General features: G+C 57.2%; 2 protein-coding genes across 3 annotated transcripts; both read right to left on the bottom strand.

The window, feature by feature from the left end:
• Positions 1 to 1,692: 1,692 nt before the first annotated feature.
• On the bottom strand, positions 1,693 to 7,080 carry CDC20 (cell division cycle 20). Its single transcript, XM_056497029.1, has 11 exons — positions 6,949 to 7,080; positions 6,390 to 6,586; positions 5,691 to 5,836; positions 4,958 to 5,054; positions 4,308 to 4,436; positions 3,800 to 3,996; positions 3,373 to 3,467; positions 2,814 to 3,045; positions 2,543 to 2,668; positions 2,259 to 2,376; positions 1,693 to 1,954 (listed from the first exon to the last, which is right to left on the bottom strand). The coding sequence occupies exons 1-11, from the start codon at positions 6,993 to 6,995 to the stop codon at positions 1,776 to 1,778; spliced, it is 1,563 nt and encodes a 520-aa protein (XP_056353004.1). The 5' UTR covers positions 6,996 to 7,080; the 3' UTR covers positions 1,693 to 1,775.
• Positions 7,081 to 7,218: 138 nt separating this feature from the next.
• Positions 7,219 to 13,745, bottom strand: MPL (MPL proto-oncogene, thrombopoietin receptor). Of its 2 annotated transcripts, XM_056497606.1 has the most exons (12): positions 12,765 to 13,745; positions 10,544 to 10,673; positions 10,037 to 10,212; positions 9,558 to 9,817; positions 9,325 to 9,481; positions 9,029 to 9,158; positions 8,591 to 8,763; positions 8,345 to 8,487; positions 8,042 to 8,201; positions 7,793 to 7,880; positions 7,587 to 7,674; positions 7,219 to 7,504 (listed from the first exon to the last, which is right to left on the bottom strand). In XM_056497606.1, the coding sequence occupies exons 1-12, from the start codon at positions 13,015 to 13,017 to the stop codon at positions 7,301 to 7,303; spliced, it is 1,962 nt and encodes a 653-aa protein (XP_056353581.1). In that variant the 5' UTR covers positions 13,018 to 13,745; the 3' UTR covers positions 7,219 to 7,300. The 2 variants fall into 2 exon arrangements, with proteins under 2 accessions (XP_056353581.1, XP_056353580.1); XM_056497605.1 differs by having other exon boundaries at positions 7,587 to 8,201.
• Between the last annotated feature and the right edge of the window lie 721 nt (positions 13,746 to 14,466).

The following is a 14,466-nucleotide window of genomic DNA, read 5'->3' as shown; positions in this document are numbered from 1 at the left end:
TGTTCCTGTTAGCTGTGCTCTTCTATGGGTTGGCCATGGCACTTGGAAATTAATATGCTGTCATGCTGTGAACTGAATTCACACCTTATAGGGCTGCGTTTACTCGGCCTGCTGGATCAGTGCCCACTTCCTTCCTCTGCTCCTCCTCACTCAGGACTGTAAGGGACCAGTGTGGAGCCAAAGATCCTACAAATATCATTACCCTGTAGTAATGCCCAGAGGACCTTCAAGGGCTGTGTAATGCACAACATCTGCAGGTGGGGTACATGCTAAGGAGAAAGAGCCTGTCAGAGAAAGCCGAGTTGCTCTTACATAGGAGTGAAAAAATTATAACAGCTTTCAGGCATATAAAGCCTTTCTTCCAGGTCAGGGACCAGGGAAGTCCTTATGCCTGCTTCCCCATTAGAAGCAACTGTGGCCCTAGGATTTGTGTCTGAAGAGGGAGAATTCCTTCCCTTGGACCTCCTGTGATCTTTCCCAAGTGGCCAAATGGGGATGTACCAGCAGCACTGCTGGGAAGTTCCTGGATTCAGCTGCTGATTTTTTTGAGACTGTGCCCCCCATATCAGCTGTGTGTTTGGGGGAAGGTGGGGTTGCTCTGGTGGGTGTGGTTACACCCTCACTGACCCTGGCAGAGCACAAATTGGAACCTTAGAATGTTCCAGCTGATGTAAAGCTCAGGAGGCAGAGCTGGTGCTAGGTACAGTGTGGTACTGTGCTGAGGGGAAGGTGAAAACAGTTAATAATCTACCCTCAGCTTATCATTGAGGGCTGGTGGGAGGCACAGGCTTGGTGGAGCTGCTTTGTACAGGCCAAGGTGCTTATCAGCTGTGCAGTGTCCCCAGCAGCCCCTGGCAATGCTGGTGCAGCTGAAGGACAGGCTTGATGGGTCTGGTGCAGCCCCACAACCTCAGACACTGTGGCTCCACAATGCAGAGCAGCATGGCTGAGCCGGCTGTTGGTCAGGTAAGGGCTCAAATATGTTTCCTACAACTTGCTCCAGCACAGTTCAGCCTGGGAAAAAGGCAAATCTCAGCTGAGCCCTGGTGTCAGCTCCCCTGCATGAAACCTCAGTACGGCACCAGGGCTTCCTGTCAGCAGGAGGGGAAGACAGATGAGAGTTACTGGAAGAATAAGTGACTGTAGGCTGAGCACAGGGTTGGTGGTGCTTTGCATGGCTCTTGCATGACAGCCAAGCTGGCTGGGGTAGTGTAAACTAACCTTTTGTTTTGCATCAGGCTGGTGATTACAGCTCTTGCTGTATCTTTCCCCCCCCTTTTTTTTTTTTATTTTTTCCAATAGCAATTCAGTCTGCAACAGTAGCTATTCTACTCCAGCACCATAAGCAGGCAGTGATGGTTGAGGGTTGCCTGCAGAGCCACAGTAAAGCACCTGAGGTTGTGAGACAGGACAAAACAGAAATTGAGGCCACAGATATGCTGTGCTTTCAGTTGAGCCTGTGGTGGAGCTGCTGTGTCCGTAGTCAGCATCTAGATAGGGAAGGTGACATATTGATCATAGCTGGGACAGAAATGAAAGTACAACCATTGCACTTGCACAGGATCAGGGTGCCTGTAAACTGGCCCTAAAGAACTTAGGCTCCACCTGTTGCCCAGATCCCAAGCCTCAGAGAGAAGAACTTGGATCGGGAAGCCATGGCTTTTTCTTCCATTGATCTGCACTAAGAAAAAGTCAAATTAAGCAGTTTATTAACATTTAAAATACTGTACAGTGTGTAAACCAAATATCCCCCTCCCCACAACAACCCAGTGCTCTCAGCGGATACTCTGGTGAATAATACTGCTTTTGGCACTGTTTGCCTTCTCTTTCTCCTTCTTCTTTATGGGGTCCATCTCAAAACAGCGCCAGAGCCGCAGTGTTTCATCAGCAGCTGCTGAGGCCACTGTTGTACCATCAGGGCTCATGGTCAGGTTCAAGATTCTGGCAGTATGACCTGAGGAAGAGGAATGTGCAGTCAGAGCTGAGCTGATCAGCACATGCCCATTTACTTCTGTATGCTCCCATGAGCCCTGCCAGCTTGTACAGCTGTTCCCCCACTGGCTGTGGCAGTATGATTTCAGACCCCAAGCATACACTTGGAGCAATGGCATTTTTTCCACAGCCAATGGACATGCCTTACTCCTAGCAGCCTACCCCTGGGCCTCATCCTGTATCATTGATACTGAGGACTCAAACCAAGAAGTGCAGCTGCCTTCAACCTCTAACAGCTCCTCCTTGCCCAGGCCTTGTTTACCTACCTTGCAGCTCTGCAACCTTGGTCATTGTTGGATATTTCCATATAACCAGCTGATTCTGTGCAAAGCCATGGCCTGAAATGAACTCCTTGTAGTTTGTTGACCACAGGATAGAACAGACCTGAGAAGAGGCAGTAACACAGGTAAGACAAGCTGCTTGTGCTGATGCTCACCTCCCAGAGGTGCACATGGTTCCCTCCTTTCTCGTACCCCTGGGCCTGAGGAGCCAGTGGCTCTGTGTGTGTTGCCAGAATGTGTTTGGCTCCAAGATGATGTTCATGTCTCACCTGGGAATGGGCATCAACACTACTGAGGCAGGCGCCAGAACACACGTTCCAGATGCGGATATGTCTGTCACTAGTGCCACCTCCAGTGGCTAGAACATTCATCTGCCATGGGCACCATGCCACAGCCTGAGAGAGAAGAGTTCATTTTCAGACATGCAAGAGGCAACCTGCACCCAAGTCCGTGCTGCACGTAAGAGGCAACCTGCACCCAAGTCCGTGCTGCATGTATGCCTTGCAAACAGGTATCTGCCTGTGGCAGCCCTATGCTCACCTTAATAGCACCCTGGTGCTGAGTGAAGGTCTGTACAGGAGCAAAGTCACCACCCCCGCCTTGGGTGCATGGCCAGACGTTCACCAGATTGTCATTGCCACCACTGGCCAGGTAGCGGCCATCTAGAGACCATTTGAGTCCACACACCTCCTGTGTGTGGCCAGCAAGGGTGGCCACATGATGCTCAGCCACTCGGACATCATGGTGATGGATGTGGCCAGTTCGTGCCCCACTGCAGAGAGAAAAGAAGGCTTGCAGGGTGAGGCTGACACATTTTCACCCAAATCCAGTTTTATTGTTGCAAGACTGCTGTACCTGCCACTGGATTTCAACCAGTGTAACCAGCAACACTGGTCTGCTGGTGTGAGTGAAACATCCACACAAGCCCTTTACAACTTCAGTACAAAATGCAACACAGAAGAGAGGCCTTCTCCTCATAGTCCCAACAGATAAGGCTGAGTAAGAATCACAAACTAGAACAGAAACTTCTCCCACACCATGCATAGATTTGAGGGATAGGAATTTGCAACAACTGGACACTGCCCTTGACCCACTTTACCTGGAGAGGATGTAGCTATTCCAGCTGAGGGTTCCCACACGGGCACAATGGCTGGTCATGTTTCGGAGACGTTTCTGCTGCTGAATGTCCCATAGCTAGAGAGGCAAAGCAAAAAGTTCCCCAGAGGAAACACAGTCCTGTTGCTATGCCCTAGGAACCTCACTGCACAGGCTCTGGCATTCAGCCTTCTCAGTAAGGGAACAGAGAAAATGTGTAGCTTCTGACTATAGTGCGGAAGGTAACACCACTTAGCAGAAAATCCCCAAACCAAACCCTGCCTTGGACTCTGCACTTGGCTGGGACAGTTCCACCCCACACCAGGGAAGACAAATCAGGTACATGGCATCCTTCTTCTGCCAGCCAGGTTTTTTCCCCCACAGTTCTGTCAATCCCTAGAAAACACTTCTAGTTTTATTTCTGCATTCACCTGGACCTCAGCACTACTTGTGCCAACAGCAAGGTAGTTTCCTTCTTTAATCCATGACACAGAGGAAATGTAAACATCTGGTTGCTCCATCTGCAGCAGCTGGATAATCTCCCCAGAAGCGTGATTCCACAGATAAACAGAGTTGTCCAGAGCCACTGCTAGGAAATTCTGGGAGCTCCAGTCTATGAGATTCAGATCTACAATTTGAAAGAGCAATGCAGGTCACACAGCATGCTTACCTAGAGAGCCCTGCCCTTCACCCATGCTGATGCAGCAAGCATGTGTGCACATGTGCACGCACACACATACAAGTAAGGGACAGCCTTGTGGGTGTCACTATGCCCAGCTGGTGGGGTCAGGTACCCTGCTTCAAGTCTTCTACACAGTGCCCTAGACCACTGCTCCTGTAAGGCTACACAGGGACACTTGAGAAGTGGTCTGTGCTTGCCCAGGTGCACGCACAGTTACACTGTCCTAGGAACAGGACTCAGCCATGCAGCCTACTTACAGTAGTCGTTGCGGATCTCTGGTGCATCCAGGATCCGGTCTGGCATTGAGGGAATGTATCTGCTATTCTTCCTGCTAGATCCAGGCGTCATTTTCTGACTGTAGAGCACTTTCAGGTTGTTCTGATAGCCTGTGTGCAGAGGAACAGGTTTGTTAACCTGAGTTTGTTTCCTCCCAGCTGAGTGCTGCCCATCACACCAGGAATCCCTTGGAGTGAAAATAAAGTCCTAAGAGATACACTCCTAAGAGTGCAGTGTGCTAGCAACACTGGCAGTATGAACTGCTAAACCAGGGTGAGCTACAATTTCTTCATTCATGGAAACAAATACTTGGATTTTTGTATTCCGTTATCTTTAGTGACAGTTAAGCTAGAAAGCGCACAGCAGAGTTTGATGTTCTTACAGACCTCATGAAGGCTTGCAACCTGCAGTACAGGTGAGCAACTGGCAGTAATTGAAACTTTCCTAAATAAATTCACTATAACTGTTATGCCCTCCCTCAACCTCAGGAACCCTAAGAAAGGAGACTGCTGTGTATAGCTCTCAGAAACCAGTTGGTTTCTCCTGTGACCACACACAGAGCCTCTGTGTTGCTGTTCCCCTGACCAGATCTCCCCTTGCTGATTCAGTTCACGCAGACCCTGTATCATACCTTCTGGAGCGTTCTGTGGTTTTCCACTGAGGCGGAGGATCTTTGCCTCTTCTACATCAAAACCATTCAGATTCACTGCCCAGGCTTTCTGTTGCTCCTACAGAGACAAATCACTCTCAGTGCAATGCATTTAAAACAACTTCCACACTGCAGTTAAGACAGACACCTAAGCCCCCTTCTCTTAGAATCAGGAGGTGTTCAACTATGCATCAAAGGTCAGTCACAGACAAGCAAGTCAAAGCAGTTCTTCCTAAGACTTTCACATATTGTCCTGCTCACATTTTCATACAACGGGAAATTCAGTGTCATTGCCAATGGGAAAAGCCACAGCCACAAGAGACCAAACGCTTCATAAACAGATTTCAGAACACAGTGTAAAACATTCCAGAAGCATTCCCTGTGTAGACATTGTCCTAGAACAGCTACCACCAGCAGTTTCACTTTGCATAGGCTCACAGCTTTGTGTTTTTGTTGCCTGCTATATTTTAAAGCCTCACTAATCAAAAGCTAAATTTTGCTACCAGAAGCAGCATGGGCTAGAGTGCATGGCAGTCTCTACAGCTTCAATCTCATCCTAGGCTCCTGAAGCCCAGAGTTGCAAGTAGCGATGGCTGGGGTTTGTGAGTCCCATGTGTCAACTTGACCCTATAGTTTACTTCTCTGTAAAGGAGCAGGAAGGATTAGGTGTTTGATAGTGGTTGTTGTAGTAATTGTAACTTAGCTACATGCTCACCTTCTTGGTAGGGGATTCTTCAGCAGGGTCATTCTCTTTGGTTAGGAGGAAATTTGCCATGTCCATCTGCATAGTGCTGCGGTTGGGAATGTAGCGATCCCCCCCAGCCTTTGAGGGGGTGCTTTGAATTTTGGATCCAGATTTACCTGCATTCGCATATGAAAATATTGTCTTGCAGCTATTTAACAGTCTGTATTAGAGCTTCCACGAGAGCAAACCCAGCACTCTTCCGCATCTCACCCACCAGACAAGTTCTAGACAAGCAGGACTCTGAGATCTCATGCCACCCAGTCCCAACTATCTTATATTTCCCCCCGCTGCCACCAAGCTCCGAATAGGGACTGTCGGGAGACAACTCCTTGGGTGTCGTGCAACAATCCCAGTGCCCATAGATGAGGGGAGGATACAAAAACACTGTTACGGGATGTGAAGTGTCCGCTGACAGTCCCGCCCACACTTGTCCCAACATGCAGCTGGGCCAGCAAGGCTCAGCTGGGGGATCAGCAGTTCACCAGCTCCAGTGCTCAGAGCTCTGCCTCTCGTGCTGGGAAGGAGATGGACGATTGCCAGGAGCACAGCCCAGGCTCCTGCCTGCCCAGCAAGCCCATGGGGCAGCGAGGCCAGAGCCTCATGGCTACAGACAAGCAGCCTGGGTGAGGCTCCCGCACTCAACCTCAGCCGCTGGCGGCCGGCGCTCACCGGGTGTCTTGGACGGCGTCTTGCTGGAGCTGTGCGACCGATTAGCTGGCTTCATGGGCGACACACCGACGGGGCTGGGCCCGGGGCCGCTGTCCTTGGCCTTGCGCTGCCATCGCGCAGGCGGCGCGTTCGGGATCGGCGTGTCCAGCTTCAGCAGCCCGTGCAGGTCCGCCTCGAACAGGAACTGCGCCATGGTCCTGCGGGCGGGCGCCGTCAGCCGTGCCCACCGGCCGGGCCACAGCCTGCTCCGACGGGCCCCGCCGGCCTCCCACCACCGCACCTTCCAACCCTCCGGCCGTTCCTCGGGGCCCTCCCCGCCACCGGACACCCCCCGCTCTCCCAACCGCTCCTCGGGGCACGGTCCATCTGCCGAAACGCCCTCCCTCCGCTCATCGGGAGTCCTTTCTCTCACAGCCGACACCCCTTCCAGCCGCTCTTCGGGGCCCTCTCCGCTAAGCGGCATTCGCCCTTCCCCTCGTCCGCTTCACCGCAGCCTCCCCGCTCTTGACTGCGCCCCAAAGCTGCCTCCCCGACCACCCCGGCCCCACGGCTCTCTCACCTCCGCCGCGCCGCCGCCGCTCGCCCGCCCCGCCTGCGCCGCAGCATTTTAAACGGCGCGCGGACGGGGCCCCGGTTGGCCGCTTCAAACCCAACGGCCGCGCGCTGCCAGGCGACGGCCGCGCGCCGCAACGCGATTGGCTGAGCCGCGGGGCGGGGCGGGGCCTTCCCCGCGTGCGGCAGGGGGCGGGACAGGGGAGATCCGGACGGGGCGGGGCGATCCGGGCCGGGGGCGGGGCGATCCGGACCGGGGGCGGGGCGATCCGGGCCGGGGCGATCCGGGGAGGGGCGAGCAGAGGCGGGGCCGGGCGGCGAAGGAGGGCCCAGGCGGGTGCTTGAGTGGGGATGCGCGTTTATGGCGGGGTGGGGGCGGTCGCGGCTCCCCGCGGCTCCCAGCCGCTCATGAGCAGGTAGGACTGGTTGGCGATGTCGGTGCTGGACAGGCGGCCCGCAGCGCGCTCCGGCGGCGGGCCCGCCTCTCGCCGCGGGCCGGGCAGCACCTCCAGCAGGCAGGGCAGGACGGCCTCCTCCGGCGGCTGCTTGTCGAAGGCGCTGGCCTGGGGGACACGGGGTGGCGGCGGTAGGGGCTGCCCTTGGAGCTGCCCCGAGGGGGAGCCGAGCCCTGCCCCAGCCGCTCACCTGGCCGTGCTTGCCGCTCTCCTGGAGGAAGTTGCCCAGAGCACGGTGCAGGTCAGGAACAGGCGGCCAGAGTTTCTGCTTCACGTTGCTGAGTACGGGGGAAGGGGCATCGAAGGTACCCTCAGCCTTGGGGTGCCGTGATGCCCCGTGCAAGGTGCCAGGCTCGGTGCTGGACCCCCCAGCCTGCCCCCGGCACAGCCCTTTACCTGTAGAGGGAGGGGAAGGTGCACCGCAGCCCCAGGAGCACTGCTGAGAGGAGCAGCGGCACCACAGTAACACTGGGGACGAGCCAGCCTGCATCGGAGGAGGAACGCTGGAACTGTAGCCCTTCCCAGACCCACCGCCTCTGTCACCCTCTGCCCGGTGCTCCCAGCCCATTTCCAGCACTCTCCGTCTCCTGTGGTCAGCCGTGTGGCTCCTCTGGCCGCAGCCTCCAGCCCTGCCCTGTCCCTTACCCACATCAGCCACGGCATCAACCACAGCAGGTTTGGACCAGGCGCTCCAGCTGCCCTGGTACCACGGCCCGCTGGGCTGGGCCCGCACCTGGGCGTGGTAGCGGGTGCCTGGCCGCAGGTCCAGGACTTCTTTCCTAGCTGCTCGTGGAACCTGCAGGACCTGCGGGGCAGAGCCGAGCTGGAGCCGAGCTGTGGCGTGGCCAAGGCACCAAGGGCGAATCCCGGTGTGACTGACCCCGTGCCTGCCGTGTGTCAGCAGCGGAGGTGGGCAGGGCCGCTCAGGGTGTCCTGGCCAGGCCTTACCTTCCAGTCATGGCTGTTCTCCATGGCATAGCGGACCTGGTAGTGCAGCTGCTCTGCCAGCAGCTCCAGGGGCGGCAGCCACTGCAGGCTCAGCCGGCCCTGTGACACTGTCGCCTGCACGAGCTGTGGGGCATCTGTGAGCACTGTTGGTGTTGGGGACAGGCATGTGTCGCTCCTGTGAAACGGGACATGGGGCACTGTGTCCCCTGTGAGCCAGGTGGGGGCTGTGGTGGCACTGGGACTCACCAGCCTGGTGCAGCCAAAAGGGCTCCTTGAAGTAGCTGAGTGTGGGCAGCTTGTGGGTGCGGGTGACATTCACCAGGACAGAAATGGCACTGCCAGCCTGGGGCTGGAAGGTGCAGGCATGGGTGCCCTGTTGCCCCCTGCTCACCTCCTCGCACTGTTGCCATGCATTTTCCCTGTGGGAGGAGTGGGGAGCCAGTCAGTCCCACCAAAACATACGCACAGCCAGCATTCCTCCTGCACGTGCCCAGGAAAGCTACTGCCGCTTGTAGCTGGAGGTGCAATGTGGCCAGGAGAGGTGGTGAGGAGGTATGAGATTGGTGGTGGTAGGGCAGGGCACGGCATGGGCAAGGGGCCCAGTGTGGGATATTGGGACACAGCAGGACCAGTGGTCCCTGGGATGTGCCTGTCTGAGTGCCATATGCCTGCCATGCCCCTTACCTTGTGCCAGCCCCGCTCGGAGGTGGCCGGTAGAAGAGCTGGTGGGAGCTGTGGGGCTCTGCAGGGTCCCAGCTCCACTCGCAGCGCACGTGCCGCAGGTCAGGGGTACTGCAGCACAGCCCGATGTCTCCTGGGCAGGCGAGAGCCAGGGCAGGGAGGGGGCTGCTTCCTCTCGGCCCCCCAAAACTTGGGTGTTGCACCTCGCCTACAACAGGACCCCCACCCCCTGCAGCCCCAGGCGTGGGTGCCTCCCTGCTGCTCCTGCCAGCAGCCCTGCAGAGGGGATGGCTGCTCACCGGAGGAGTGGGGTGTCTCTGCAGCCACTGCCTGTGACCAGGGCCCCCAGACGCCGTCCATGGAGGTACCGTCGGGCTTGCTGCGCACCTGGATGTGGTACCTCACCCCTGGATGCAGGTCCCGGAGCACCACCCGGGTGTTGGCCTGGACCAGCCTCTGTAGTAGAGGGGCCAAGCTGAGGAGCAACTGCAGGCCCCAAAGCCCCCTGCTCATCCCTGACCCCTCTATGTACCTGCCCCATGGCTGGGGAGGGTGTCCCGGCCCTGGGTGTGTGGGTGCTGACAGTTGACTGGATGGAGGGGTCCCCAGGGTGCTGCCCACCAGGATTCGATGTGGTGCTGCAGGGCATCCCTGGGGAGCTGGCAGGGCAGCACTGCACCTCGTAGAGGAAGAAGTTCAGGAAGTCAGCGAGAGGTGGCTGCCACGACACGCAGAGCTGCCCAGCAGCCCCAGCCCAGCGGGCCGTGATGTTCGCTGGGGGAGCAATGAGACCTGCAAGGAACATGCCAGGGTGTATGCCCTCCTGCAGCAGCCCTGGTCTGAGCAATGCTCCTGCTGGGGGACACGTGGAAGTCGCCCCAAGGCTGCCTCTGTGCCCAGCATGCTCAGGCTCAGGGTGTTGCCAGACCCCATGGCGGGCAGAAGGTCAGGAGACCCGAATCTGGGGACTGTCCTGTTGTCACAGGGTATTGCCCAGTCAGAGGGACTCACCCACTGCATCCACACTGAGCTCCCTCCAATACTTTGTCTGGTTTGTGGTGGCATCCAGGACACGGAGGTGGAGCTGGGTGAAGAGCCGCACATCCTGGCTGGGGAAGACGCAGACATGTCGCTTCCCGCCAGCCCCATGGTGCCACGTGGAGACCATGCACACTCTGGGCACATCCCTGAGGAATGGAGAGCAGGGTGTTGCAGCACCTCACACCTCCTGCCTCAGGCCAAGCTTGACGAGAGGGAATGTGGGACACAGCACCGAGAACTCGGTGTCACCAGCTCCTTTCCTGTGCCACCATCCACTGCAGGGCACCGTCCCCATGGGACTGAGGGACAGCCAAGGCCCCAGCCCTGCTGCAGGGTGTGCAGTGGCTGCTGTGTAGCTTCTTTGGGCTCTCCATCTCTCCTTGTAGCTTGGAGCCCTTGGGATGGCCCAGACACCCTGAGCCTGCTGCTCTCTGTGCAGCAAGGAGGAGGCTGGGCTGTATCCCCACCATCTCCTACCTGCTGTACCAGTAGTAGAAGTGGCACGTCCCAGTTGTTGTCTCCTCCTCGTCCCAGAAGCAGGTGAGGTCCTCGAAGGAGCGGGAGAAACAGAGGATGTCCTCGGTCACGCCTGCTAGCAGTGCAGCATCTGGGAGGAGTGTGGGCATGAAGGAGCCCCTGGGCACAAATCTGTCCCCATCTCACCTGTTTCCACCTGCCCCACGCCCGCTGGCATGCGGGGCAGCCTGAGCATGGCTGTGGCACCGCTGCCCTGCACCAGCTTGGCACCCTGGGGAGGGACACGGCACCATGCTGGCTGCTGGCTTGCACCGGGGTCCTGGCTGGTGCAGGGCTCCCCCCGGCCCCACCACGCCCCCCTCCTCAGTACACGAGGTCCTTGAGGACAAACAAACATCCCGAAATAGCCCTGCGGTCAGGGGGAGCTCAGGGCCCAGCGATCAGGGGGAAGCACCCCTGCCCTGCTCATGCCGGAAGGTGCGCGGAAGTGAGATAAGGAGGAGCAGCACCCCAGGGAAAGGGAAAGGGCCTGGGGGCTGTGTGGGGGCATCTGAGCAGGGGGAGATGCCCAAACCCCTGCCCAGGAACTGTCCTGGGTACATGTCTGTCCCCTCAGTAAGCCGTGCTCCCTGTTGTTATGTGGACAAACAGGAGCATCAAACCCTGCAGGATCTCCATACTCTGCTGACATGGGTGCCTGCCCCTGTTGTCGTGGAAGAGGGGACAGCCCCAAGATGCAGATGTGTGATGCACAGGGGTGGTCTTGCTGCCCCCAGCACTGCTTCAGCAGTGCATTCTCCTTCACTCCCGCTGCCCTAGGACCTGCTCCAGCCTTCTTCCTCCTCTTCTTCCTACTGACATTTGCTGCCTTCCCCAGGGGCTGCCTGCCCTCAGCTTTGGGACTGCACGCTGCCAATGTTTGCTGCATTTGCTAAGTGTTTCCATTCTTTGCTACACACCCACTGCTCTGCCAAATGAGCCAACCCTGGGCAAAGAATAAGTCACAGTTCCCAAATGTTCTCACCACCTTCTTATTGTCCTTCTGCTCACTCTGTCCCTTCTCTTGGCCTGACCCCTCCCAGCCCTGTTCCTCATTTCCTAGCCCTGCGTTGCCTTCTTCCCCATGCCCATTGGCCATCTCTGCCACAGCCCCCCCAACCTGTTCTTCTCTTTTTGCTCCCCATTACCCCACCCCAGGCCTCATGCTGGCTCCATGACCTCACCCAGCTCTGAGCACCAGGAGATGAAGTGGCCAGGTCCCAGCAGCTCGGTGGCACAGGGACCCATGGCATCAGTGGGAGGCCACTCTGGTCCTGTGGGCTATCAGAGCGTCTTTGCTGAGCACAGCCCAATTCTTAGGAAGGGCAGCTGCCCAGCTCTGCAGCCCACACCAGCCATGCTTGGGCAGGGCTGCTGAGCCAGCGGAGGGCTCAAGGCACAATGATTTTGCAGAGGCTGTGGTCAGAGAGAGGATGAGTCCAACCCTGACCCTCGTCCCACTGCTCCTGTGGGGGTGACTCAAAATGTGCTCCTGAGTCTGTCCTGGCCAGAGACCTGGGGTGGGGCTGGAGAGATAAGCAGGAGATGAACAGAGTTTTATTCAGTTAATGCTTTTTATGGTGTTACAGAAAGTTTTAAAGGGGCTAAAGAGGTGCTCAAAGAATGCATGGGGAAGCCTGAAATGAGACAAAGTTGGGGAGTGGCTCTGGCAGGTGCAGTGAGCCAGACTGAGGCCAGCTATCTGCTAAGATGAGGGTGTCCAGCAGGACAGTAAGATCATGACAAGGCTGGTGCAGGTGCACTGGGGTTAGCTTGGAAGTGCCACTGCATTGCCCATGGTGCAAAGCTGTGCCATCAGATGTTGAGTCTTGCTAAACCCTCATCATGTCATAACTCTCAGAACTTCTGATGAGTGAGGAGCCCCTCTGCTACCTGAGCAGGACTGGGATCACCAGGCTGCCATCCTCAGGGACAACCCATGGGCAGCCAAGCTCTGCTTGCAGAGAGCATGGATGTTCCTTTACTCTAAGCATCTCAGGGTGTCCCACAGGTGAGAAGGCACTCCATTGCTCTCCCTGAACACCCCCTGCACACCCTTCTGGAATGCTCCCTTCCCAATCCTGTACATTTTGGCTGCTGTGGGGTGCTCACTGCCCATACCTGGCATTCTAGCTCCTCTCTGGCCCATCATTTGGAGGAGAAAATAGCCCCAAGGACCTACCTTGGGACGTCACTGGCTCGGGGGCTGACGGTGGGCTGCGGAGGCTGAGCAGGATGGCAGGGAGCAGAGAGAGCTGCCAGCCCTGGCACAGGCAGGCTGCCATCCTGCAACCTGTGTGCCGGAGCCACACGTGCTGCACTCGGCCCTTCCCAGTGTCCTGGGAGCTGCTGCGGCTCCTCCAGGCAATACCTTTATCTGGGAAGTGGTGGCTGTGCAGCTCAGGAAGCCTGACTGGGGGCTCCCCCTGCCCCATCACCAGCACTTCCCTGTGCCTGAAACCACAATGCCACAGCCCCTCTGCCGCCGGCCGCAGTGCCAAGAGAGACTGCTCCTATCAGATAGGCGGCATGTCCTGCCCTTGTGGCTACTGGCATGCTGGGAGGATAGGAAGAAAAACAACCCTCGAGAAACTAGGGAGGCCCCTGTGTGGGGCAGGGCAGGCTGTTGGGGCTGCTGCCACACGGGATATGGCACAGCTGACCTGCCTCCATCGTGTCCTGTGCCGCCTGGCACCGGTGTGCTCCAGGTGTGCTCTGCCAGCGCCACCGTCCCTGTGGCTGTGCTGGGAGCAGAGCTGCAGGCTCTGCAGGGCACAGAACCCACACAGGTGCTGGTGGTGGTGCAGGAGCAGGGCCATCACAGTGAGGTCCTACAATTATGCTCAACCTCATGCCAGCCCACTATTTCTGGCTGGAGGATCTCCCACCCTACCGGGGCACAGCACTGTTGCACAGCCTGGGGCCACCAGGGCACAAGGAGCCACTTGCACACGTGTCCCCTGTGTACCAAGGCCAGGTTTGCTTCTTCAAGCCCAGCAGCTGAGGACAGCACCAGAAGTACTGAGGGGAACAGGAGCAGCCAGCTCCAACTTGCCACAGACAAATAAAAAAGAAGCAGAAAGACCTAGGTGTGAGCAGGACTGGTGATGCTGCCAAAGACACTGTTCCCAGTTGGGAGCAGAGGGGGTGCAGAGGCAGTGGCACATGTGGCTCTGTTTGTGAGGGCCAGTTCTCATCACTTATTCACTGGGGACCTCAGGGATAGGGCAGAGAGGCTGCTCACTAACAGCTGCAGTTGACTCCAAAGAGCACTGGAGGCCAGAATGGAAAATCAGAATGGTATTGACAGGGTTCAGAGACCTTCTGGGGATAAAAGACTCTTGCCCAGGACAATGCAAATGCCCCTGTCTCCAGCAGGGATACCAGGCTCTGCAGGAGCCACTGTTGTTTCTCATGGGACTGCAGAAGACAGATGGACAGAGAGCTGGGTGGCATGTCCACGGCTGAGCAAGCTGAAGCCAGCAGAGATGAAGCCAAACCACTCTCAGGGTAACAAACAGCAGCAGTGCAGGTGAGGGACCAAAGCCTGGGACAGGAGCTCCTCCAGGAGGGTCAGTGCAGAGCCCAGGTGACCATGAAGGGATGTGAAGATCATCCTGGCAGCACACATCTGAGCAGGCTGGTCAAACACAGCCAGCACTTTGCCAGATGGGTGAAATTACCTGATGGCTCAGCACAGTGCTGGGAGGTGCCAAATGGCCAGGGTGGGAAGGGTGTGGAGTTGCTCAGCTCCACAGGACCCAGCTGGAGGAGCAGGGCCATCCCTTTAAAGAGCAGCCAGCTGAGGGGAAGCTGCAGGAACAATTTTCAAGCATGCAAGAGGCAGCTGTGCATAGGAAGGACATGGTCTGTTTTCCATATCC

The sequence above is a fragment of the Oenanthe melanoleuca genome, chromosome 8 (genome assembly GCF_029582105.1).
Source record: "Oenanthe melanoleuca isolate GR-GAL-2019-014 chromosome 8, OMel1.0, whole genome shotgun sequence".
NCBI classification, from domain to species: domain Eukaryota; kingdom Metazoa; phylum Chordata; class Aves; order Passeriformes; family Muscicapidae; genus Oenanthe; species Oenanthe melanoleuca.
Note: the sequence above shows the minus strand (reverse complement) of the source record. Positions and strands in the feature narration are given on the sequence as shown.

Coding starts and splice junctions, on each gene's coding strand:
- CDC20 (XM_056497029.1), bottom strand. CDS start 6,995: ATGCTGCGGCGCAGGCGGGGCGGGCGAGCGGCGGCGGCGCGGCGGAG. Junction 5,837..6,389: donor GACGCCGTCCAAGACACCCG/GTGAGCGCCGGC, acceptor ATGCGAATGCAG/GTAAATCTGGATCCAAAATT. Junction 3,046..3,372: donor AATAGCTACATCCTCTCCAG/GTAAAGTGGGTC, acceptor TTCTCTCTGCAG/TGGGGCACGAACTGGCCACA.
- MPL (XM_056497605.1), bottom strand. CDS start 13,017: ATGGGGCAGGGGGAGCCCCCAGTCAGGCTTCCTGAGCTGCACAGCCAC. Junction 10,213..10,543: donor TTCTACTACTGGTACAGCAG/GTAGGAGATGGT, acceptor TCCATTCCTCAG/GGATGTGCCCAGAGTGTGCA. Junction 8,764..9,028: donor CCGAGCGGGGCTGGCACAAG/GTAAGGGGCATG, acceptor CTCCTCCCACAG/GGAAAATGCATGGCAACAGT.